The sequence below is a fragment of the Triticum urartu genome, chromosome 7 (assembly GCF_003073215.2).
Source record: "Triticum urartu cultivar G1812 chromosome 7, Tu2.1, whole genome shotgun sequence".
Taxonomy (NCBI): Eukaryota; Viridiplantae; Streptophyta; class Magnoliopsida; order Poales; family Poaceae; genus Triticum; species Triticum urartu.
Genome location: NC_053028.1, coordinates 682,562,590 through 682,588,579, shown reverse-complemented (window position 1 = coordinate 682,588,579; position 25,990 = coordinate 682,562,590). Strand labels below are relative to the sequence as shown.

The following is a 25,990-nucleotide window of genomic DNA, read 5'->3' as shown; positions in this document are numbered from 1 at the left end:
ACGAAAGAAACAACGGCGTGCTGTGCACGAGTACGCACAGCGGCATGCTGGGAAATAGCTGCAACAACGGCGCACTGTGCACAAGCATGAACCATGACGAGCTATACACATGCATGAACAGGGGCTAAGTAGCTTCTGTGTACAAGCTTTCGTGTGTGGGCTGGCGCACACCTGAGCCTGGGTGGCTTACTTTAAATGTCGATGGATCCTATATGGCGCATACTGGAAATGGGGGCATCGGCATGGTGCTCCGTGACAGCTTCGGTGGTATCATCTTTACCTCGTGCCGACATCTTTTCACATGTGATAATGCTCTAGCTGCAGAACTTGAGGCTTGCAAAGAAGGAATTGCATTGGCGCTAGAATGGAGCTCACTCCCATTCACTGTTGAAACGGATAGTGTTGAAGCTGCTACGATGATTTCCAACCCCTTGGTGGATAGATCACAGTACAGTGCCCTTGTCCAGGAGGTATCTTCCATGATGAGAGGGGACAGACAGATTAGGTTAAGGCGATAAAGAGGGAGTGTAATCTTGTTAGCCATGAACTAGCTAAGATTGGGAGGGTTGAGGTTAAGACAGCCGTCTGGTTACGGTCGGGTCTTGAGAGGCTTGTAAAACTGTGTGCACTGGATCATACTGATCCGGGTTAATTAATACAAAACCCCCCTGCGAAAAAAGAAGAAGTCACCCTCGAAGTCAGGGTAACATTGCAAATGCGTCTAGGAGGTCGCCGATTGCAGCCAGAAGAATCTGACTACAGTGAATTGCAGATCATATCACCATCCCGGAGAAGAAGGTGATCTTGGTTAGCTATAACCAACACGATGACAAACATTATACCCGAAAGATATAATATTTAAAATAACTTCCAGGTTCTGAAATTGAGTTATGCACTAACAGTGTTATTAGAATATTATCATCTCTGGGGACATATATCACATCCATGCATAGTTAATTAAATTTTCATATGATCAATATAAATAATATTACATGTGTTTTTCAGGACTATATTCTTAATATGATTTTGATTGTAACATTTCATGGAAATTTTTGATGATTCCATTCCTTAGGATTTTCTTCCCTATAGTCATTTGGATCATATGAATGGGGTTATAGGAATTGTGCGCAATGTCTCAATCAATTGAAAATTTTGATGATATCTAACATAAGTTAAGCCTCATGGAAAAGTTCTCTCGTCAAACTCTTGTGTTGCATCCAAATAACCTTTTTTTTATCAAGTTTCTTGTTTTTTGTTTCCTATTAATCCTTCAAGTTCTCACTCAATCACAAGTTTTTTCTTATGTTTCAAGAGCTCCAAATATGTTAGATGACAAGATTTTTTTTAAAAAATCAAAGCACAAACCAACACATCATAAATTCCCTAAACATTTACTACTTTAATGTTGAGTCAATGCCAAGCAACCTTTGATTCCGAGCAAAAGGAAAAAGGGGTAAAACCAGAGGATTCCTCTGCTTCCTTTTGTTTTAACAATAATGTCCCTTATCAAAAGATATTATGTTGATTGCCAACTTTGTTCCAACTGATAAATCAAGCTGAGTCCCAGGGAGCACAAAGTGCACCGTGAACAAAAAGAATCATTTTGATATAGATCTCAGAGACCTCGCATTCATGTCTGGAGATTTTATATACCAAGTTTTTGCATTGGTGTACGAGAAAAGAAAGTGTGTGCACAATAAGCGAGAGCAGTGATTTTCATGCACTTCTTTTGCTCCACCTAAGAAGACTTGAAAAGTCAAAACAAGCAAGTATGAAAATCAGATTGGACAGCACTCTTTAATAAAGTACGTGCTCTTTTTGTTTCAAAATTAAGCCTTTTAGGTGTATTTTATCTTAGGTCTGTGCTCTCGCACCCCCGACTACAAATTCCTCCTCGAGAATTTCCTTTTAACCACAAAGGCGGTGAATGAGTTGTGATCTCCCACTGAAGATGATAGCAATGCTGCCTTCCAACGATCACTTAGATTTTCATGGGGAGGTGCATATTCTAGATGAAGGCAGCATTTTTTTCTTTGAGAAAAAAGCCGCCCTCATCTAGAATATTAAAAAAATGTTGCCTTCATCTGGAATAAGCACCTCCCCATGAAAAATCGAAGTGTTGGCCTTGTTATTCTGTAAAGAGACTGAACATTAAGCTGAACCTCTTAAAGAGGATCATGAGGCTATGTAGAGTGTACCCCTATTGCTTGAGACAACTGAATTCCATCGACATCTATTTTTTGTCAGTCCGCAAAGTGCGGCGGTTTGGCACACTACCCTTCATGTTGATTGTTGCACCCTCGCACTTGTGTGTGGTCTTCTCGCCCCACTAAAGTCCCTTTCCACCTCGTGGCACTTTGTCTTATTTACTGTGCCAGGGAAGATTTAAGATTCTAGGAACACTAATGTCTTCCCCCATATTTCAATTCGTCCCATTGTAATTTGCATAATGTAATCAATGATTTCCCTATATGGTCTCACATGCTAAAGAAAGCCGGCGTGAAGGTGGCCGCCACGTCTTGGTGCGACCACCTCTCTTAGATCGATGTGAGCTTGTAAACTCTGTTTCATCTGGGTAAAGTCAAGCCGTGATCGTCTAAAAATACACCTTGTTGTGACAAAGAGAAAATAAATGTCAAAAGATCTTTTCCAGCAAAGACTATAAAACCCAATATAGCAGATTAACAAAGTAGAACATAAAATGCACACATGTTGACAAGCTCACGTGCAAACTATCAAAGACAAGTGACTACATGGTATTGCACTTGCGCACGGAACCACGAGGATACTGAAAATCACCACACATACATCTTCCTTTCGCGAGGGGGTTAATGTTGGAAATATGAGCAAGTTACTACGATATTTAATCCGAATAATTAGAAGATAAATCATGACTAAAGTAGCAAAGATTAAACTAATTATGCGAACTAGCATAGCAGATGAACAGATTACATCTAGAGCACGTATTAGAAATATGAATTCTACCACGATCTCGAAAAGGAAGGATAAAATCACATACGGTGCAGCGGGAGCAGCACCGCCGGCGTTGACGTTGTCGCCCATGTCGTCGACGATGAGGTTGCCGAGGTCGGGGAAGAAGTCGTCGTTCGCGAAGTCGTCGCTGCCAGCAGTCGCGCGAGTGCGCTCCCCAAAAACCTGATCGCCCCTCTCTCGTACAGGATCACGAGAGGCGGGGTTCCGGAAGCCTGCTGTCCCTTCTCCCGGTGCACGCCGAAAGGAGGGACGGAGAAGACTTGCTTGGCGGCGCAATGATCTGAAACGGTGGTGAGAAACCATACAAAGCGGCGGCGGCTAGGGTAGACGTCTGCCTGACTATATAGTGCGGGCCGGGTAGGTCGTGGGAGTAAACCCCATGTCCGAGTCGTCATGATCCAAAAGAATCTGAAACGGTTCAGTAATTAACACGTCCGCTAATTATTAATTAATGACTCATTAATTTTTCCCGAGCAGCAAAAATATAGACAACGTGCATAGCTCTGTCCTCGGCTCAGCTCAATCCCGTAACCCGCGGCGCGTTGTGACGAGGCGAGGCGAGGCGAGGCGAGGCGTGGCATGGCGTGGCGAGCGAGGAGGAGGAGCGCGCGTGTAGGTCTCATCTTCTCATGCTCATACAAGTGGTAGAAGAGCTCACCTTATAAAGAGGTACAACTCTCTCTCAACTTTCGGGGTGGGACTAAACTTTAGCCTCACTCACTCCACTCACATGTGTGCATGAATGGGACAAGAGAATTTCAGAATTTTAGTTGGGCTTTGGGCCAAAGGCCTACTAGCAAAATTCCAACAATCCCCCACAAAGTCTCATTGGCACATCTCATCATTTAGTTCCAAAACATTGTTTATATACCGGTGCTTAGTGGAGACTGTGAAGTTGAACTTCCACTTAGAGATTTATACTACACTAGATCACAACTTGAATAGTGGACTATGCCTTGAACTACAAGTTTTCTACAAGACTAGTTTCACACAAATTCTTGACCGATACTGGACTGCCGCAAGGCTTCCCCGCGGGTGGAGCGTATACGTCATACTCCAGGGCCTTTTCATAAATTTATTAGAGAACACCCAATTCTCACAGACTGCGACGTTAACAGTCAGATTTATATAGGTGTGTTCCTCAGAAAATGTTCTGCAGAACAACATCTCTGCTTACCCGAATAAGCCACTTGGAACACATTAAGATAAGTATCAACCTGCCATGCAGATCAGGAGAGTATTGCATCTTCATGGAGTGGGATAGGTAATATAGGGATACTCTCCTCCCAGCTGACCAACAGCTTGTCTCCCACTTCTACTTCACGGGATCTCCGATCACATAGAGTGGGTTACCACTATGGACAACTCATGTGGTGGGTCTTAGACCCATCTCCATCGATGCATTATCTATCACATTACGTGATAGACCCTTTATGAAGGGATCTGCCAAATTTTTCGACGTTTGGATATAATCCAACATATTAACTCCGAAGTTCCTCAAATTTCTGACAGATTTCAGTCTCCTCTTCACATGCCTTGAGGACTTCATATTGTCCTTTGAACTGTTTATTTTGACGATCACAGTTTGATTATCACAGTTCATCAGGATAGGGGGTATTGGTTTTTCAACCATAGGTAAGTCCATCAAGAGTTCACGAAGCCACTCTGCTTCAACAGTGGCAGTGTCTAATGCTGTGAGTTCTGCTTCCATAGTTGACCTCGTTAAGATGGTCTGCTTGCAAGACTTCCAGGAAACAGCGCCACCACCAAGTGTGAAAACATAACCACTTGTGGCCTTAATCTCATCAGTATCAGATATCCAGTTTGAGTCACTATAACCCTCCAGTACCCTTGGATGCCCGGTGTAGTGAATCTCATAGCTCACGGTGCCTTTCAAATAGCGCATAACTCTCTCAAGCGCATGCCAATGATCATCTCCCGGTTTTGACACAAACCGACTCAGCTTGCTCACAGCAAAATAGATGTCAGGCCTCGTGGCACCCGCCAAATACATAAGCGAGCCAATAATCTGAGAATACCTCAGTTGATCTCTAGCAATCCGTCGGTTCTTTCGAAGCAACACACTAGCATCATATGGAGTTGGAGAAGGCGTGCAGTCGCTATACCCAAAACGACTCAAGACCTTTTCCACATAGTGAGACTGAAGCAGTGTGATCCCACTATTCTCATCTCTCAACAGCTTGATGTTTAACATAACATCAGCTACTCCTAGATCCTTCGTCTCAAAACAACGAGATAAGAAATCCTTAACCTCCTTGATTAAATCAAGTTTGTTTCCAAAGATCAGTATGTCGTCGACACACAGACAAAGAATAACTCCTTCGCCCCCACCATAGCGATAGTACACGCACTTGTCACCATCGTTTACTACAAAGTCGGCAGCAGTTAATGTTCTTTCGAACTTCTCATGCCACTCCTTAGGAGCTTGTTTAAGGCCATATAAAGACTTTAATAACTTGCACACCTTTCCTTCCTGACCAAGTACTACAAAACCATCTGGCTGATCCATATAAATTTCCTCCTTCAACTCTCCATTGAGAAAAGTTGTCTTAACATCCATTTGATGAACGAGAAGACCATGTGAGGCAGCCAATGATAGTAGCACCCGAATTGTGGTCAGTCTAGCCACGGTTGAGTAAGTGTCAAAGAAGTCTTCACCTTCTTTCTGGGTATAACCCTTGGCCACAAGCCGTGTCTTGTACTTTCAATCGTACCATCAGGTCTAAGATTTTTCTTGAACACCCACTTACATCCTACATGTTTGCACCCATAAGGACGGTCAGTGATCTCCCAGGTACCGTTAGCTAAGATGGAATCCATCTCGCTACGTACAACTTCCTTCCAGTAGTCAGCATCAGGAGATGCATAGGCTTCTGAAATAGTCCTGGGTGTGTCATCCACGAGGTACACAATGAAATCATCACCAAAGGACTTTGCAGTCCTCTGTCTCTTACTCCTCACAGGAGTTCCATTGTCACCCACAACAGGATTCTCAACGTGTTCCATCGCAATGGTGGGTTCAGGAATTACAGTGAATTCCTCACTAGATGGAGTAGGTATCTCCTGATTTGACGAACTCGACATATCCTTCATAGGAAATATGTCCTCAAAGAAAGTTGCATCATTCGACTCCATAATCGTACCAACATGCATGTCGGATACCTCAGATTTTATTATCAAAAATCTATAGCCGATGCTATGAAAAGCATAGCCCAGAAGAACACAATCCACGGTTTTTGGTCCAAGCTTGCGCTTCTTGGGAATTGGTATATTGACTTTCGCCAAACAACCCCAAGTACGTAGGTAAGAGAGTTTCGATCTTTTCCTTTCCCATTCCTCAAACGGAGTCATGGTCTTATGCTTTATGGGAACTCGGTTTAGGACATGACACGCATTCACTAGCGCCTCCCCCACCATTCCTTGGAAAGATCCGATGTGTCTAACATGGTGTTAACCATATCAGTTAGAGTTCGGTTCTTTCTTTCGGCTACCCCATTTGACTGAGGTGAGTAGGGAGGCGTCCTCTCATGGATTATACCATGTTCCGCACAAAATAGATCAAATTCATTGGAAAAATACTCTCCACCACGATCGGACCTAAGCCGTTTAATTTTTCGATCAAGTTGGTTCTCTGCCTCAGCTTTATAGTTTTTGAAGAAAGTTAAAGCCTCATTTTTTTGATTTCAGGAGATACACATAACAATATCTAGTGGAGTCATCAATCAACGTCATGAAGTATCTATTTCCACCTTTTGTCAACACGCCATTCATCTCACAAAGATCAGAATGTATAAGCTCTAGTGGCGCCAAGTCTCTTGCCTCTGCAGTCTTATGAGACTTGCGAGGTTGCTTAGCTTGCACACATACTTGGCACTTAGAGCCTTTGACAGTAGAGATTTTCGGAATTAAATTCATATTGACTAGCCGCGTCATGCAACCAAAGTTAATGTGACAAAGTCGTGAATGCCAAATATCAGACTCATTGTTGTGGCAAACATTATTAATAACTTTAGTGCAAATATCTGACAAAGACAGGAGGAACAAGCCTCCGCTCTCATAACCTTTTTCAACAAATTGTCCATACTTAGAAATTACAACTTTATTGGATTCGAAAACCAACTTAAAACCATCTCGACATAAACGGGAACCGCTAACGAGATTTTTATTTATGGACGGCACATGATGAACGTTCTTCAGACGCACAGTCTTCCCCAAAGTAAACTTTAGATCGACCGTACCAACACCTCGAACGATGGCATGTGACCCGTTCCCCATCAGCACGGGTGAAGTCCATGTTGCCCTGATTCCTTCATATCAATATCACCGATGACAACGTTAGCGGACTTGCCGTTCTTCTCATGTTCGCACTCCTCAAAGCGGTTAGGACACTTCGGAGCCCAGTGATTAGGACCACCGCAGACATGGCAAAGTCCCTTCCCCTTCTTATGAGAATTCTTCTTGAAGTTGGTAGAATGTGATGGCTTGTTCTTTGTATCAAACTTGCCTTTGCCCTGAGTTTTGTTCTTATTGTTTTTGAACTTGTTGGGCTGGGAGTTCTTCTTCTGTACCATGTGGGCACTAGAACCTCCCTCAGCAACTCGAGTACGTGTGTCCTTTGCTCTCGCCTTTTCTTCAACATCAAGAGTACCAATGAGATCCGCAACGGAAAACTCCTGTCTCTTGTGTTTCAGGGAAGTAGCAAAATTGTTCCACGAAGGTGGAAGCTTGGCAATGATGCCTCCGGCAACAAATTTGTCCGGCAACACACACTTGAAGTACTCAAGTTCTTTTGCGAGCGACTGTATCTCATGAGTCTGCTGTACAACAGGGCGTTCATCAGTCATCTTGTAGTCATAGAATTGCTCCATGACGTACAACTCGCTGCCGGCGTCCGAGGCACCAAACTTGGCCTTGAGCGCAGCCCACATGTCCTTGCCGTTGTCAAACGACATATACGAATCCACAATGGAGTCATCAAGAACACTCAGAAGAGCGCCTTTAAAGAGGGTATCGATCTTCTCGAAAGCTTCCAGCTGTGCTGGATTAAGATCGCCCTCAGGCTTGCCCTTGGTGGCGTCATAGCAGCCCATGGTCTGAAACCAGTAGACTGCTCTCGTGCGCCACCTCTTATATTGCGCCCCCTTAAAGGCAGGCGGCTTCAGATGCGCAGCAAAACCACTCGGAGTAAATTGCGTATAATCAGGTTTTTGGATTGTTGGAAATATGAGCAAGTTACTACGATATTTAATCCGAATAATTAGAAGATAAATCATGACTACAGTAGCAGAGATTAAACTAATCATGCGAACTAGCATAGCAGATGAACAGATCACATCTAGAGCACATACTAGAAACATGAATTCTACCACGATCTCGAAAAGGAAGGATAGAATCACATACGATGCAGCGGGAGCAGCACCGCCGGCGTTGACGTTGTCGCCCATGTCGTCGAGGATGAGGTTGCCGAGGTCGGGGAAGAAGTCGTCATTGGCGAAGTCGTCGCTGCCAGCTCCCCAAAAACCTGATCGCCCCTCTCCTATACAAGATCACGAGAGGCGGGGTTCCGGAGGCCTGCTGTCCCTTCTCCCGGTGCATGCCGAAAGGAGGGATGGAGAAGACTTGCTTGGCGGCGCAATGATCTGGAACGGTGGTGAGAAACCATACGAAGCGGCGGTGGCAGCTAGGGTAGACGTCTGCCTGACTATATAGTGCGGGCCGGGTAGGTCGTGGGAGTAAACCCCACGTCCGAGTCGTCACGATCCAAAAGAATCGAAAACGGTTCAGTAATTAACGCGTTCGCTAATTATTAATTAATGGCTCATTAATTTTTCCCGAGCAGCAAAAATATAGACAACGTGCATAGCTCTGTCCTCAGCTCGGCTCAATCCCGCAACCCGCGGCGCGGCGCGGCGTGACGAGGTGAGCAAGGAGGAGGAGCGTGCGTGTAGGTCTCCTCTTCTCATGCTCATACAAGTGGTAGAAGAGCTCACCTTATAAAGAGGTGCAACTCTCTCTCAACTTCCGGGGTGGGACTAAACTTTAGCCTCACTTACTCCACTCACATGTGTGCATGAATGGGCCAAGAGAATTTCAGAATTTTAGTTGGGCTTTGGGCCAAAGGCCTACTAGCAAAATTCCAACAGTTACCTTCTATTGAAAAAATAGCCATTCCGAAAAAATATACATAATGTCAAAACCTTAATATGATTTGCTGTGAGCAGAGGTCAATCATTTCCACTAATTATCCAATCAATGTTAGATTGTCCTTTCTCTCCATATTTCTGGTGTGTACAGCAGAATAGCCTGCCACTTCTTAGAATATCATTTCGATAGGTCATGCGTGTGTATATTGTGGTGTGGCATTCCAACTTCATAAACAATGCCTCACCTTTGACATTTGTGTAAAAATAATAATAGTTTTTTTAGTGACTTGAACAAACATGCTGTGTTCAATGCTTAATCATGTATATTCTTGGGTAAATCCAGTGACGAGCTAGGCACTGATTCAGATCCAATGGCAAATCCACCCTTTTTGGTTACTTTTAGTCAGCCTCATATATATTATTGAGTATATAGCCAATGCACTCCCTGCCTGCTGACAAGCTAAGTCTAAGTTGCCATGGCGATTCATATCCCTCCTCCCAGCAAATGGAGCCACAAGCACATCATACTTGTGACCCTGATCGGAACCCTGGTCGCCATCGCCATCACGGCCATCGTCTCCATCAGCCTCTCCCCCGCGCATATCTACCTCTCTCTCACAGACATGAAAGTCGGCGGGCCTGTCGAAGATACCAAGTTCTACAACTTCACCATCGTTGCCAACAACAGCAGCCCGCGCATGGCGGTGCTGTACGGCGCCCTGGACGCCGAGATATGGTACAGCGAGACGGCATGGGTGCCGGCCATGGTCGATTTGAGCGTGCTGCAGGGCGGGAGGAGGCAGACGCCGGGAAATGTGGCCCACATCAACGTGTCGGCGGAGTACTGGCAGTCCGAGCAAGCCAGCGGCAACAAGGCCCCGGATCAGGCAAGCTCTGGCGGCATAGGAAGCCCACCGCCGCCGCCCGCCACCAACAACACAGACTGGTCAAATTGCACGGTGGTGGTGATGGCAAAGGTGTGGTTCAAGGCCGGAGGGATCAGCACAAGGTCGTACAACATAAGGGCGTCCTGCTCGCCGGTGAACTTCGATCGCGCTGATGCCATTGTAGACTGTACGCACGGATGATTAAAGCATCCGGCCATCTCCATCGATATGGTATTAATCAAGCGGGGATCGCTTACGTCCATCCGTGTCAGCACCCATCTGTCCTTCGTGCCAGTAGTTTATGCACTCTCCTTTTTTAGTAACTAGCAAAAAATCATATATGTTTTGTGTGTTATGGCTATTCGACTTGTATTTTTCGACTATCTATATATGTCTGTTACCACGCGCAACCCCTGCTCATATGTGCCGCATTCAGTACTATTAATTTGTTCCCTCGTGAAAAAATATACTACGCCTTTGTTAGTTATTACTTGGATAATTACAATATTTTGTCAAGGAGCAATTCGACACTCATGCAGAACATGGAGGCCCAATCTGGTGCACTGGAGGTTCTGCATGTGCAACCTGCTCACCTGAAGTAAAAATAATAATATGTGCAACAAGTTCTAAAAATATCTGAAGATAATTGAGTGGGTGAACACAGTATAAATAATGTTACAGAATTTAAGTTCTAAATTCAACTCGCAGCCGAGAAATTAAAAAGACAAATCATGGTATGAGTAGTAGTTACCTTAAACTGGTCTATGAATTGGGCCTGTTAACACTATCGTAGCTGAATTTGTTATTGTTGTTTCTCTTGATGTAAGTTAAATCTGCAATTTAAGTTTTGTGACGTAATAGATGTATGCTTTGTCTATGTACTATATTATTTTCAGAATTTTTGAGAACTTACAGAGCAAGCTTTTGGCGTTCATTGCACTGGTAGCACAAAAACTCCTGGTGCACAGGGTACACTCTTAACGAACATGCATGAGTGCAGCATGTTTGTTCTGTCATGATTTGTCTAGTGTACTTTGGCTATTATGGTAATAAATAAATTTTTGCCTTTGTAATGTGATGTGCATGTTGTACTTTGTGTACTATCTGTGGTTCCATGGATTAGTACTAAGAATTCAAGGCTCTGAAAGAACGGCAAGAATAATTTTCGGGGAGCCCTTAAGGATGGTATGGGTGTATCCGCGCTCATACCTATAAAGAATCTCACCCTTCCCTAGTTCCCCCTTTCTTCAAAAGGGGGATTAGCCCAGTTCCCTAATGCCCCATACCTGCAAGTTATCCACAATCATCCCTTAATTTCACAACCCCGCAAATTACCCATGGTCACTGGGCACCGAACGATAAAAATAGTTGGTGAGAAGTGAGAGCACTGGGCAAAATGCCAAAATTATACTCGGTTGCATATGGACTCATGGGAGGTCTCCACAGATTATTGGTGCTGGTCTCTGTGTTGGCATTAGCTTTTCAATTATGTGACTTGTCGGGATGGATCTGCAACTTGAACAATTCTTTCATTCACAAAGATGTGGCACATAAATCAGGGATGCCCGAAATACTTGCGTCTTTAGGAGCTCCCCAGATGTAATCATTAGGAACATTATTTTGGAGTTCACATGGACTGGCCGCTTTAGGGAGCAAAAACCATAAGGTTGACGCCATGTCATGGCGGGTATACCATACCATTGAGTGGTTGCACTAGAAAACGAAAATCAACTTAGGAGTCCATTGGATGTTTCTATTTTGACATCTATTTTGATAATTTGATGTTTTATTGCTTACCATAGTGTGCTTCACTTTGCAATAAACTATTATCTATATAAACAAGGTAACATGTAAGGCAGGCATTATGAACTAACTAGGAAGCCTAGTCAAGCCATTTTGAAAAGACACAACGCAACAACCAGTTTTCTATTTCAAAACTGCTCTGCACACGAAATAGTGTGGACAACCATTGCACGATGGCCTTATCTAGCGGTGAGTGGTTGTCTGTTGCCAATGCATGGACGGCTTGATTCCTTTGTCGTCCAAAATTCGTCTGCACAGTGTCGTCTGCCAAGCAGTGCTCTTTCTATTTTTCCAGTGAATGAGTTGAAAAGCAAGTAATACAAGGTAATAAAGAAAATGCTTGGTTGACAGCCCACACAACCCTTATTTGCTGGATGCATGGGACTGTGCAAGATATAGGCCTGGAAATTAGAAAGGGGAACATGTCAATTATAGGATACCGAGCAATACTTCACATGCAAAAGACTGAAATTTAAGTGGGGTTCATTAATCATATGGTGTGTACAAGCGATCGGGCTAGAATATTGGCATCGCTTAGTCTTTGGTCTTTCTCTTTTTCCTTTTCCTTTACCAAATAATAAGAGTAAAAGAACAAAGAATAGTTTCTTTCGACTTGCAGAAAAAAGAAGTCCAAAGCCAAAAGGGCAGAATTCTGCATCATTTGCAATGAGAGTTCCAAAAGAGAGGATTTCTTTTGATTTGCAGCAAAAAAATAAAAAATAAAGGCCAAAGCTGAAAGGACAGAATTCTGCATCATCTGCAATGAGAGTTCCAAAGGAGAGGAACTAAGAATAGTTTCTTTCAATTTGCAGCAAAAATATAAAATAAAGTCCAAAGCCGAAAGGGCAGAATTCTGCATCATCTGCAATGAGAGTTCCAAAAGAGAGGATTTCTTTTGATTTGCAGAAAAAAAATAAAGGACAGAGCTGAAAGGACAGAATTCTGCATCATCTGCAATGAGAGTTCCAAAGGAGAGGAACTAAGAATAGTTTATTTCGATTTGCAGCAAAAAAAAAGTCCAAAGCCGAAAGGGCAGAATTCTGCATCATCTGCGATGAGAGTTTCAAAAGAGAGGATTTCTTTTGATTTGCAGCAAAAAAATAAAATAAAGGACAAAGATGAAAGGACAGAATTCTGCATCATCTGCAATGAGAGTTCCAAAGGAGAGGAACTAAGAATAGTTTCTTTTGATTTGCAGCAAAAAAAAAAGTCCAAAGCCGAAAGGACAGAATTCTGCATCATCTGCGATGAGAGTTTCAAAAGAGAGGAGTTAAGAATAGTTTCTTTTGATTTGCAGCAAAAATAAATAAAATAAAGACCAAAGCTGAAAGGACAGAATTCTGCATCATCTGCAATGGGAGTTCCAAAGGACAGGAACTAAGAGTGGTTTCTTTTGATTTGCAGCAAAAAATAGAATAAATCCAAAGCCTTAGGACAGAATTCTGCATCATCTGCAATAAGTGTTCCAGAAGAGAGGAGCTAAGAATAGTTTCTTTGGATTTGCAGCAAGAAAACTAAAATAAAGTCCAAAGCTGCAAGGACAGAATTCTGTATCATCTGCAATGAGAGTTCCAAAAGAGATGAACTAAGAATATTTTCCTTCATTGGATCGCAAGTTTTCAACAAGCTGTACCATAAGAAAGAATCATACCTTGCTTAATTGCCAAGCTCAATATAAAGCTTGTACCGATCATCCAGTCACTGGGCCCTTCTGATAAGGTAAGCTTTCAAAACGAAAAAAAATGACAAAACGGTTCGTGCCTTTTCTTCAGATATAAAAATGCTCCTGCCAGATTATTGGCATAAGCACCCTCTTGGAAGTTGGACCCCAAAGATTAGTGGGTGTAGGCTTCGGTGGCCTAAGAGATTATATGCTCATTACCTATCATGCTCTATAGGTAACCATATCAACAAAAAAACTACTAGACAATCTAATCTGAGCTCGACTTCCCAGGAGACAGGAGACACTGCGGCCAGCTGGCTTATAGATTCTCGATCAAGTTTGTAGCTTTGCTTTAAACATCCAATCTTCACTAGTACTTCTAGTGATTTCCTTCCAGCTTCCTGTAAGAAAAACAGGTGATGAAGAGAAGTAAACATGGAACTAATAAACTGGAAAACAAAAAAAAAATCGAGATAGGCCGTCTAAACCCAAAGAGAGGGAGTATGTGTTTGCATATCCTGAAAATTTCTAGTTTTATGTAGCACAGGTACTCCCTCCATCCAAATACATAGGGCCTAATACGTTTTTCAAGGTTACCTTTGACCATCGGTTAGAGCAATAATATATGAGAGGCATGTTACAAAAAGTATATAGTAAATTCGTATGTGAAAGGAGTTTCTGTTGAAACGATTTTATTTATCAATGGTCAAGGCAGCCTTGAAAAACATGTTAAGCCCCATATATTTGGAAGTAGGGAGTACATGTTATCTAGTTGATGAAATGATCATGCCATGTAGCAGATATATACTAACCATTTCAATTTCTATTAAATTTATTGTGGCGTTCTCATACAACGATTCTGTCTTCATTAATAGACGTCCCTATATATATGTATCCAACTAGCTATGGCTAGAACCCATGCACTGCACGCAGTTATCCAAAGATGATCTTCCTCGCCAGTAGCTCACCCTGTGATGCAAAGCTACACCCATTTGTATACAACCTCACCTCCTCTTACACAGACCAAAGAAATGAGGTCACCATGGTGTTCACCTCGGCTGTCATGTTCATCCTTGCCACCCTCTTCTTTACGCTCAATCTCTTCAGCCGCTTGTCCGTCCTGAGCGCCATCCTCAACCCCAGCGTTCGTCTGTTCCTCTCCACCTCATTGTCCCTCTTCCTGCCGGTCATGTCCTACCTCTTCTCCGAGGCCAAGAACGAAGGTTCTGCTTTGGCTGCTATAAGTCCCAATAGCTCCAGCTACAGCCAGCTCGGTACCGAGCTGTCGCTACGGGCTCGGACAATCCTCATGTGGATGCTTCTCGTGGAGCTCCTCCGAAAGAAAGTGGAGGCCATCTTGGTCAACGCGGGCGTGCAATGGCACTCCGGCACCATTGATCGCGCTTCCCGCATTGCTTGGCTGGGTTACCTCGTTTTCTACAACCTCAGCAGCACCGGCAAGAAAGCAATCTATGGCACCTTATGGGTCCTCGCTGCTGCCAAGCTGCTGCAGAGGGTCTCCATCAATGAGCTGCTCAAGCGTTCTTTCGCCTATGGCAAGAACGCTGAGCTGCTCAGCTCGTACATGGCCCAGATGCTACAAGAGAAAGATCAGCAAGCCGGCAACGGCAATGTCCAGGATGAGGGAGCAGAGTTATTGAAGAAGTGCAAGTACGCCGTGATGGGAGAAGAGGAGTTGGAGATGAAGCCTGGCCCGGAGGGCTACTGTCTTGAGCTGAAGAAGCCCAGTACTGTTGACACGGACACTAACACCGACTCCACCATCATCACCGTTGGTGATATTTGGAGGCTCGCAGAGAAGGACAAGGACGGAGTCCTCCAAGAAGACCCAAGTCTTAAAAGGCTATGCCTCTCGTTCGCCCTCTATAAGCTGCTGCGCCGGAGGTTCGAGGACCTCCCCATCACCCAAGAGGAAACCTCCAATTGCCACAGTCTCATCTTTAGAGGCCTTCGCGAAGAGCTGCTGCAAGGCACTGAGGTTGTATTGTCAACCCAAAGGTTCGACGAGGAGCGTAAGGAGGAACTGAAAGGCATGGTGGTCGCAGTTGCAGTGTTCGAAGTGTTCGACGAGGAGATCCAATTCCTCTGCGAATACTACCACTCTGTTGTGCCCGTTGTGCTCTCCAACCCCTTCTTCTTCCTTGCAAACTACATCCTGTTTCCCATCGTAGTATGGGCCTTCTGCCTCCTGACGTTCATCCTCTGCGGCAACGGGGACGTGCGCTACGCGTACCATAGCATCATCACTGACAACTACCTCATATCGATCGGCATGATGAAAATAGTAGGATGCCTCCTAGGAAGAATTATCCAGTCACCGGAGGCGCTCTTCACAACCGTCGATCTGGCCATCACTATGCTGCTCTTGCTCACCTTCCTCTACGAGGAAGTATGGGAGTTCCTCGTCTTCATCCTCTCCAACTGGCTCATGGTGTCACTTGTTTGTGAGTATACTACCAAGAGCCGTTGGCGTGACAGCCGCATCTTAAGCGGCCTCATCCGTCGTATCCTATGGGTACGGAGTAAGATAAGCCGTCGCAACCTTTGCTTTAACCAATTCTCCATGATTGGGTTCGGCGGCCTATCACCCATGATGCTGCCTAAGAAGGCAGTGCCCATGGAAGTGAAGAAGTCCATCATGAAATACCTTGTGGCTCAAATCAATGATGGCCACGCCCACGCTGCACCTCTCAGCAACGGCTGGTCCACGCTGCAGTCGGAGAAGCACAGACAAAGCCAGTATAGATCGCAGCTCTCATTGGCATGCGAGAGCAAGAGCGTCACCGAGGTTATCCTCATCTGGCACATTGCTACCAGCCTATTGGACAGGAATTTCCCGCTGCAGAACAAGACCTCGATGGGAGCTCATCGCAAGGTGGCAGTCACGCTATCCGGGTACTGCGCTTACTTGGTGGCCTCGTATCCAGAGCTGCTTCCAGACAATAAGGACGGGACAACCCACGTGTACAAGGAGATGCAAGAGCAGTTGAAGAATGCGCTGGGAGGGTGTTGGAGGTACCACCTGTCCTTGCCAGGCACCAGGTATGACAAGCTGGTTGAGATCTCAAAAGAGCAGGAGGAGACAACGATGGTGCAGATGGGAGCAAAGTTGGGGGATTTGCTGATGAAGATGGCACAGAAGCAGGAGGATGTGTGGGGGCTACTGGCCGACCTTTGGACGGAGCTCATGGTGTATGTGGCTCCATCTGGTGGAGAGCTGCACGTGAAGGCACACAAGGAAGCGCTGGCACAAGGGGGCGAGTTCATCACCGTGCTCTGGGCGCTGTGCACGCATACCGGCATAACCAGGCCAGCCATTGCACCTTGGGAGGCACAGCGCCATCATGCGCTTGAACCATAGAGCTTTGCTGTCCGTTCCCCGCACACCCCTTTTCAAGGGCAGCAGTTATCCTGTGTTGTGTCTGTTGTGCTTCATGCCGTCATGAGCGTGCACGGTCGGGCTTGCTTGTTTCCATTAAATTGTTTTCTTGTGAATAATCATTCTGCATGGTGTGCTGTTTGGATTTGCTGCTGCCTTTCCATCATGCATTTTGGTGGTGGCTTCTTTTCAGATTTAGAAGCACGGTTGAATGTAAGTGGCATGCTTTGGTTGTACAGTCAGCAATTGGATCTTCCGTAAATTTCTTGGTATTTCAGTTTCTTTGATTGGAAAAGTCTAGCCTACATGCAAGGCAACTATACCAAACAGAAGTGCAGTCTTGTACTATAGACATATATGAAATAATATGTATCCAAAAAAAACAGATAAAGCATGCATGCAAATCTTGTGCTTTATTCGATATATTTCAGGTGACCCAAGCCACATTTTTTTTCTAATTTATTATGGGAATATATGATGCTTTTCACAGTATATAGGTACATGTTTTCTAACAGGGTACTGAGTACTCCATTAATATTTGGAAGCAATTTCACATACAGTAACAGGAACTCAACAAAGGAAATGAGAACTATACCTGATGTATCCCTGGATTGGAACAAAAATGGACTTCTGCATAACCTGAAACGATGATAAAATCTACAAGAATTCAACTCACAGAAATAGACACTTACAAGCCGTTAGCAAGCAGCTGTGATGGCTCATAAGATTAGCCAAATCTCGAAGAACAGCTACATTATGAGAAGTAGAATGCCATTTTAAACTGGATATCCCAAATTGAACCACATTTTGACAGCTCTAAAAATTGGGCCATCTGGTCAGTTTGGCTCTCAACTTCTCAAGTGTAGTTCAATACACAATATTCAGTTCAAAATATTGCTCAAACTATCAAAATTTCAAATACATTGTCGAAAATGGAATTTACTTTTTCTTCAAATGGAGGCAGAGCAATTTGACAAATACACAAATGGTCCACAGCAAATTGAATATAAGAAAATAATAAATCACGGAATCACTTTACACTGTTCACCCGTGTCTGTTGGCTGAAAATAACGGTTGCCATCGCAGCTTGCTTCCTATGTAGCAAAATACCGTTGCCTCCTTCAGGCTCCTCTCCATTCAGCTGCCTACAAAAGAAAGTGAAGTTTGAACACAACTAAAAAACCATAATTTTTGAACATTTGGAGTATCAGTTCATGGATCCACGAGACAGAAATCTCTCAAATTACGTGAGGCCAAACTCCTCAAATCCACATCCAGATCATGCAAACATACCACTACAATCTCAATATCCCCAAACCTATTGTTAAAGGTACTCCTACTCCCCAAGGCCCAATTCATGAATTTGCCACTGACGTAGCACAGCTATTCATGACCGACCAATGCATCGACAACTCAAGGCAGATTTGATAGGAAATGTCTTGCAACAATTCAAGGGTGACCAGGATTAGTATTTCCCATTTAAATATTTTTATAATACTCAGTTTTTCATCAAATTTATTTTATTTATCTTTGAATTGAACCTATTTAGTAATTCCTATTGTACTCATTTGTGAACTTATTCTGTAAGTGCATCCGAACTGTCAATGAATATTTTTAGATAGCTAGCCATGAGAGCGGATCAGCAGTGGTGCAAAAAGACTCGCACAGCTTCATCGTCCAGCAGTACTGAATCATGAACCCAGTAAATATAAGAATAAGAACATAAAGGCCTAAGCCAACAGGTTTATTGTGCCACACCCAGGGTCACAGAAGAAAATACTTGGAAAGAAACATAATACTCCCTCTGATTCATAAAGTTGTACTACTAAATCAGGGACAATTAATATGGATCAGATGGAGTAATAATAATAGCTCACGCAGCCGCTGAGATCAGTTCGGCTCAGCGAATCTATCAAACCTACAGAATTCAGCTTAGGACAGAGATCCTTACATGCAGTGATTGCATCAGCTATTAAAAAGAGACCATTACTCACATCAGTGGCCAGATCGGGAGACTCTGGCACTGGCTCGTCGGCTAAGCCTTGTTTGTAGTTGTAGTGTTGTACTACCTCCTGCACGTCTCACACGCTTACTCGTCAGCTCCGGAGTCCGGAGCAGGTCGGTGCCCCGCCGCCCCTAGCAAGGTGGCGGCCGAGATCGGGGGCCCCCGCGCCCAGTGGCCAGCGCGGAGGCACTGAGTCCGAAGCCCAGTACGAGGGCAGCGACGCCGAGCGGCGTCGAGGCCGCCGCCATCTTCGTCGCCGTTCTTCGCTGATTATTTTGACGGAGGGAGCGACGCCGTAGGAAGGAGAACCGGAGCGATTGGGGATTCTCTGGATCGAGTTTTTTTTTTTTTTGAGTGGCTGTGGATCGAGCTGAGACTACTACCTATCCCGCGCCTATGGACATGGCCCATGTAAATGGTTGAGCGAAAAACTCTTTTTGGGAATATTTTTACTTCAAAGATTTCAGAAAGTGTTAAATTCAGTTTGGAAAGAAAAATCAAAAGAGATAAGTATGAAATTAAAAACATGTAAGTTCATCACATATTTGAAATGTGTGTTGACCACATATTTGAAAATGCTCACTGTATGTTTGTGCATTTAAAAATTAACTAGCAAAGGAACGTGCGTTGCAACGGAAAAAAAAATACCATACTCCCTAACCCATGAGTCAACACCCCCAATAGCTTCATGCCCTTTCTTTTAACACGTGGCATCCCATCTGTATTGCTACTTATTATCCTTCCCACCCTCGTTGATGGAGCCTCAGTGCTCAGACAATTACAACGTGTTTGAATGTTGTCAATCCTGAGATGTCTCTCTCTCGGCATAGGATGAGAAATCTGCTTTTTTTCTATGAAGTTTTGGCTGGATGTGCATGTGTGGTTATAGATGATTTCTTTCATCTCTATAATCTTTGGTTTTGCTGAGGTGTGCATTTCCAATCCGAATCAACACCAGTATGAAGGAAAGACGGATCATGTGTTATTGATTAAGTTTTTTTGCGACGATAATTTTGATCTATTCATCAACTGTCAAGATAGTAAAAAGAACACCAAAAGTAAAAACATACATTTAGGTTCGTAGACCACCTAGCGACGGCTACTAACAATGGAGCAAGCCAAAGGCGTGCCGCCGGCTTCGCCCATCCTTCATCGAAGCCGGACAAACTTTGTTGTAGTAGACAGTCGGAAAGTCATCGTGCTAAGGCCCCATAGGACCAACGCACCAAAACATCAACCGCCGCCGACGAAGAGAAGCGTATATCGGAAGAATCCCACCTGTAGACACACGAACGCAGAAGAACAGAAACAAGATACACGTGGACCCACTAAAGACAAACGTTGACCGAATTCCGCCGGATACAAACCTCCACACGCCCTCCGGCGATGCTATAAACACCATCGGGGAGAACCTTATTCCATCTTCAGAGAGCTGTCACCGCCTCATCTCTCTTAGTAGGACACAAACCCTAACAAAACTCAAAAGAGCATGAAAAAACGAAGCCCTTCCACTGGCATAGGTCGAGATCCACCACGCCTCCATGACCCTAAGACCACAGGAGAGTAGGTAGACCGCCGGCGGCACATGATATTCAAATTCTACATATTTTTATAATTAAATTCCATATATAAAATGTTAAATTTGAAGTTATGGTTTAGAATATATAAATATTTTAAAAAAAATTGATATGTACTGCGGGTTGATTAACCTACTTGGGGTTTTTACAGAAGCGAAAATCTTACTGAAAAATGGTATGTGGGTTGATAACGAGAAACATGAGAGGGGTTTCTACAAAAGAGAAAAGAGCCCCCCCCCAACCGCCACCCCTCAGTCACCACCACCATTCCGAAAAGAGGCTTTCACTTGGGTCAAGATCTTCCCACGAGTGAGCTCCCAATACTTTATTGTGCTATTGTGGTTGGAATCATGAACATGATAACACGTTCTTCGACCTTTGTGGCATCACGAATCCCTCTCCTCCTCAACTGAAAGTCTACGCTCCTCTGCCTTCAACTTTCTCTCTTCGGCCGCCAACTTAGCCTTCCATTTCTCATTCTCCAACACCTTGAGCTCATTCCACCTCACCATCTTCTCTTATTTGCATTTGGCCGCAAACACCTTCTTGGCCCCAATCATGGCCACAAGTTCTTTGTATGTGCCACCGAATGCGTTCCTCTTCTATCTTTCTTTTACAATTTTGTTCCCTTCTGGTCTATTGTATCAACGACGTCGTCCTCCTCAATGGATATGCTCAACCTTGATCTCTTTGGAGTGGTTTCCAAAACTCTTTAGGTCCACTTCTCGTTCTTGCATAGCACTTTGTAGCAATGATGCAACGTGAAGGGCTTGTGGCTGAACTTGGTGTTCCTATGCTTGAATAGTTCTTGGATGTAGGGGCCATACTCCGGCACTTGCACATCGCTCGGTGGTGCATGATTCACTTGGTTGATGAACTCGGACCATCGGTTGCATTGGTCATGAATGGTGCTTTGACGATGCCCAAGAGAACCTTGCATACAGCTTGATTGCACCTCCACGGAGTTGTTAACATACTCTTGGTTTTATCCGTTCCAATCGTTGCATCCATGGAGATGTTCATCCAAGCATCGCAAAGGGCAACATCTACAACTTTATTATAATTGGCGGTGCTTGACCTTCCCGACCGTGTTCTTGCTTCGGTCACCTCCACAACCTCCTCCTCATTGGCCACCTCCTCAGCGACCTCCACCTCTTCTTCGGCCGCCTTCGAATGATGCCAAATTGAGTCATAGTTGAGCACATCAAGCCCCATCGTTGTCGAGGACTCCAAAGACGCTAAGAAATCGGTTTTGTTCATCTCCACACTACTACAACGAAATAGTGAAACTACATCACCATCGGCTACCAACAATCACAATTGGCCGAAATGTTGAAGATGTTTTTATTTAACTTGTCGGCATTTCATCGAGCACTTGGCGGCCGTGACTTTTCTTATCGGCTTTTATCGCTGGATGCGTCGGAGCAATGCTCGTAGGTGTCGCTGGAGACACTGCACGAGGTGCCGTCCGTGGACTCCTTCTTCTTTGTTGTTCTTCTTCTTCTTTCTTCGTGGCCTCCTCGGCGAGGGCCAATGCCGCCATCGATTTTCTAGCTCTTTTGGCTCCGGCGGGAGGGCGAAGGGCCGTCGCCGGAGAGGCGGTTGCCACCCCCGGCGACCTTTAGTCCCGGTTGCCGAACCGGGACAAATGGGCCTTTTCCACTAGTGTTTGCCGTGGTTCGGGCTAGAGTTGGAACCCAATGTACTTTTTATCCCCATGTTTTTCTTCGGCCGGGGATCATTTCCGGCGACGACAAGCCTACAGCAGTGGCGGGCGGTTGGTGAATGGGTCCGAGCTATCCATTCCGTTGGGAGGGCCGGTCATCGTTGGTGGCTGCGGGGCGTGGTGGCGGCTATGGTGGGAATGGAGCCGGCGCGAGGACGGGAGAGAGAGAGGGCACCACTTTAGGGCTAGTTCTTTTGGGTGGCTTAAAAAATAAGCCGCCTCTTATCCTCATTGGGGCTTCTAAACTAGTAATGGGATAACTAATTTAGAAGTCTCAAAAAAATTAAAGGCGGCTTACTCGGTTTGTGCACACGGTAAGGATATTTAGGGAGATTTGGGGGGGGGGGGGGGGGGGTCAATGGTGGAGGATAAATTGTTCTCCTCTATTCGGTTTAGGGGATCGGGTAGGTGCGGCGTAGAGGAGGATAACCGAATTTATCATCCCTTACGGTCGGACAGGGGATCCGTTAGAGTTGCCCTAAGAAATCGATTAGGTTCGGTTTAGCCTTTCAAAACCGAATGTTTCTTGGCTCCAAAGAATGATGAAAACAATTGAGTTTAAAATAAACTTTTTTAAAACACACAATTGAGTTTAAACTGAAGATCTTATCCAAGGACAGTTGATAGATAGACGTGCAAGATCTTCCTTTTTTAAGGAGACGTGCAAGATCTTTTCCGAATATGAGATTCCTTCTCCCGGCCCAATCGTGGATTTCCACCCATGTATGCGCAGTTATAGGCTTTCCCGTAACTGGATAAAGATTCCACAGAATTTGAACCGAGATTGTAGTATGCTTTGAATACCCCGCACAAGATCAATCTCCAGTTAGCCCCAACAAGAACAAAGATCTCTTTCCATACAACAGACCACACGGGCGTTCCTATACCATTTAAACGATCCTACGTACCGACTTATATTTTCGCACGTAACCTACGCAGTGGCATCCCAAATTCCACAGGTGGATAGACGTACGATAGATCTCCCCCTGCGGCCCTGCGCCAATCGCATGAACGGCGCCATGGATTCCCGCTGCCGCATCGACCCTGCGGAAGAAGCGCGCCGCCGGCAGGCGGTGATGGACGGCCTCGGCGTGTATGACGCCGAGTGGGCGCTGTCGAAGGTGTTAATGCAGTCCGACGTCCAGGCGGGGCAGAACCAGCTGCTGCTGACCAAGGAGGCGGTGCGTGCTAGCCACATCCCGGAGCTCTTCCCGGAGCTGAAGGAGCTCCGTGGCAACGGCCTGAACGCCGAGAACAGAGTCTTGGTCAAGGTCCTCGACGCGGAGGGCCGCGAGAAGGTGGTGAGCCTCCGTTACCTCAACTCCGGCAAGGGCTGCAAGCACTGAAAAAATAGCGCGCTATATCGCCGCTAATAGCACGCTATAGCATATAGAGAATTGTCTCGCTAAATAAATCAATGTACAATGCCTCACTAATAGCACGTTATAGCGCGTTATAGCACGCTAATAGTATATTTTCAAGGATGACGCTATTTTCTGTAGCGCGCTATTTTTTTCATTGGCTGCAAGGCGTACCGGGTCATCGGCTCCAATTGGAGGCGGCTCGTGGACGAGAGCCGCATGTGCAAGGGAGACCGCCTCGATTTCTACACGTGCAGGCGCGGCGATGGCGAACGGTGTCTCTTCTTGTTCAGGAGCCATGGCAGTGGCGCCGGCGGTACCTCCCGGAGCAACAGTCTTGTGTTGAGACGGCCGGGTTCTGCGGCGGGTCACGCCGTCGTCAATGTCAGTCAAAATAATCCAAGATCCCGCTTGTGATCGTTCGAGGTATACGCTATTGATTGGAGAAATTAAATCGTTGATCTCAGGATAGGGAGATCGCTATCAGGCGTACAAACAATAGGACTAGCCATGTTGGTAGTTAGCCAAAAATTCTCCTTCGTCAAAAAAATACAGATAGTTAGCTGGCTGCTTCGTTTTTCCTGCCTTTAGAGCCTTTCGTGGAGAGTATCCCATGCATAATTTTGTTGAGTTTTGAAACTTTTCTTGTCAAGTATTTTCTCGGTTCTCAAAATAAGTGTCTCAACTTTGTATTAACTTCTCAACGGACGAATAAGTATCCATGCATCTGCTGAAGAAAACTGTATACCCCTAATCAAGATCTTCGACAAGATAAACTGAAATTCTTATTGCATACATTCAGCAAATCAATACATGCGGATTGTAATTACAACTCTACAAAATCACTAAGATACTCCCAATCATGATCACAAGCTAAATAAAATGGATTGTGTTTCTTATTATACCATGAAAAAAACTCCATAAAATTTGACAATCAGGCAAATGAAAAGAATTTACGCTAAAGGTTATGAAAAAAGCATTTATAACTAGATTCAGTTCAGTGTTGAATACTCCCTCCGTTCATTTATGTAAGGTGTATTATTTACGACATGGTGAAACGCACATAATTATAGTGAAGTTAGGACGAAATTACCCTTGGAAAATTTGTTGATTTATGGCAAGTAAATCAGTTAGTCCAGAAAAATAAGGGATACATGCAATCGAGAGAGATACTTTCCTTCTTTTGCTATAGGGAGAGATAGAGAGATGCTAACCTTTTTTCTGGAGGGCTAAAAAGAAAGGGTTTGTCTAGGACACATCTAGATGTGACATAGTTATGTCACATCTAATCTGATGTCCACTATGTTTGTGGTCTATTTTTTTTTGTCTCAGTTTTTTTTGTTCCTTGTTGTTGTCTTATTTATGGGAGTTTAGATGTGACATCCTTAGAAAATATCTAGATGTGAATTAGACAAACTGAAAAGGAAAATTATGAGGAATAAGAAGAAATGCACCATATATTGTGAAATTTTATCCAAAAAATACACCATATAATGGAAAGTTATGGAAAAAACATTTATAACTAGATTTAATTCAGTGTTGAATATTAATGAAGTTGAATGGATAAATTTAACTATCACACTTCGAGATAACTAATTTACATGTCATGAAGTTGAAGCGGAGATAATTTGGTTCAATTATTAAAAGGATCACAAATAAAAAATTTAGATGCCAACAAAACTTTTCAATGAAATAGAAATAGAATAGTAAAGAACAGATTGTTCCAGAGACACCTCTGAATGAATGATCTGTTCTTTTGATAAAGGGTACTTTTATTATGCAAAATGTAGTGTCAAGCACATATAAAGTATTATCAGTAACACTCGTCCTCTACATAACTCGGATGCTCACGGCCAAACCAAACCGATACGTCGAAAGAGGTGGTGGATCAATCCGTGGGTTATGGTGCCATCCATGTTGGAAAAAATCTCTGTAGTCACCTGCTCCAACCACGTACACACCACCTTGAACAGCGGTTGACACTGTTCTTTGTGGCGTAGACCACATGCGTACAACGGAAAATAACCAGCAGAGGAGAGGCATTTTTGTCATTAAAACCAAATCATTTCTACATATATAGCCAAAGCGACCAAAGTAAGGCATACGCTCTCATCCTTGTTAGCGTTTTGAATCTATTTGAAATACCATTCAACCAATGACCAAAAATATTGGCAACACTTATGGGCGGATACAAATTTGACGCTATTTGGATAACTGGCCATGTAGAATGGGCAATTGCATTGAAAAAAGAGGTGTTTGGTTGTCTTGTCATTAGTACAAAAACAACACTTCTTACTCCCTATCCAGTTGTATCGTGCGAGGTTGTTTTTGATTAGTAAAACTTGCATATGAAGATACCACATGAAGATTTTAACTTTAGGAAAATTTCTTTTCATCAGGTACCAGTGGC

The 25,990-nt window shown here is 44.2% G+C and overlaps 1 protein-coding gene, 1 long non-coding RNA gene and 1 pseudogene across 2 annotated transcripts; 2 read left to right on the top strand and 1 right to left on the bottom strand.

Annotated features, from left to right (window-relative positions):
• Positions 1-13,382: 13,382 nt before the first annotated feature.
• Positions 13,383-19,265, bottom strand: LOC125525464. The gene is made up of 3 exons (XR_007291309.1): positions 18,906-19,265; positions 17,507-18,056; positions 13,383-13,912 (listed from the first exon to the last, which is right to left on the bottom strand). It is a non-coding gene; the product is annotated as an uncharacterized LOC125525464 (long non-coding RNA).
• Positions 14,441-17,183, top strand: LOC125525463. Its single transcript, XM_048690466.1, has one exon. It carries the CDS (start codon positions 14,455-14,457, stop codon positions 16,891-16,893), a length of 2,439 nt encoding a protein of 812 aa, XP_048546423.1. The 5' UTR covers positions 14,441-14,454; the 3' UTR covers positions 16,894-17,183.
• A 3,973-nt stretch (positions 19,266-23,238) lies between the features above and the next one.
• LOC125525251 lies at positions 23,239-23,926 on the top strand (annotated as a pseudogene).
• Positions 23,927-25,990: the final 2,064 nt, after the last annotated feature.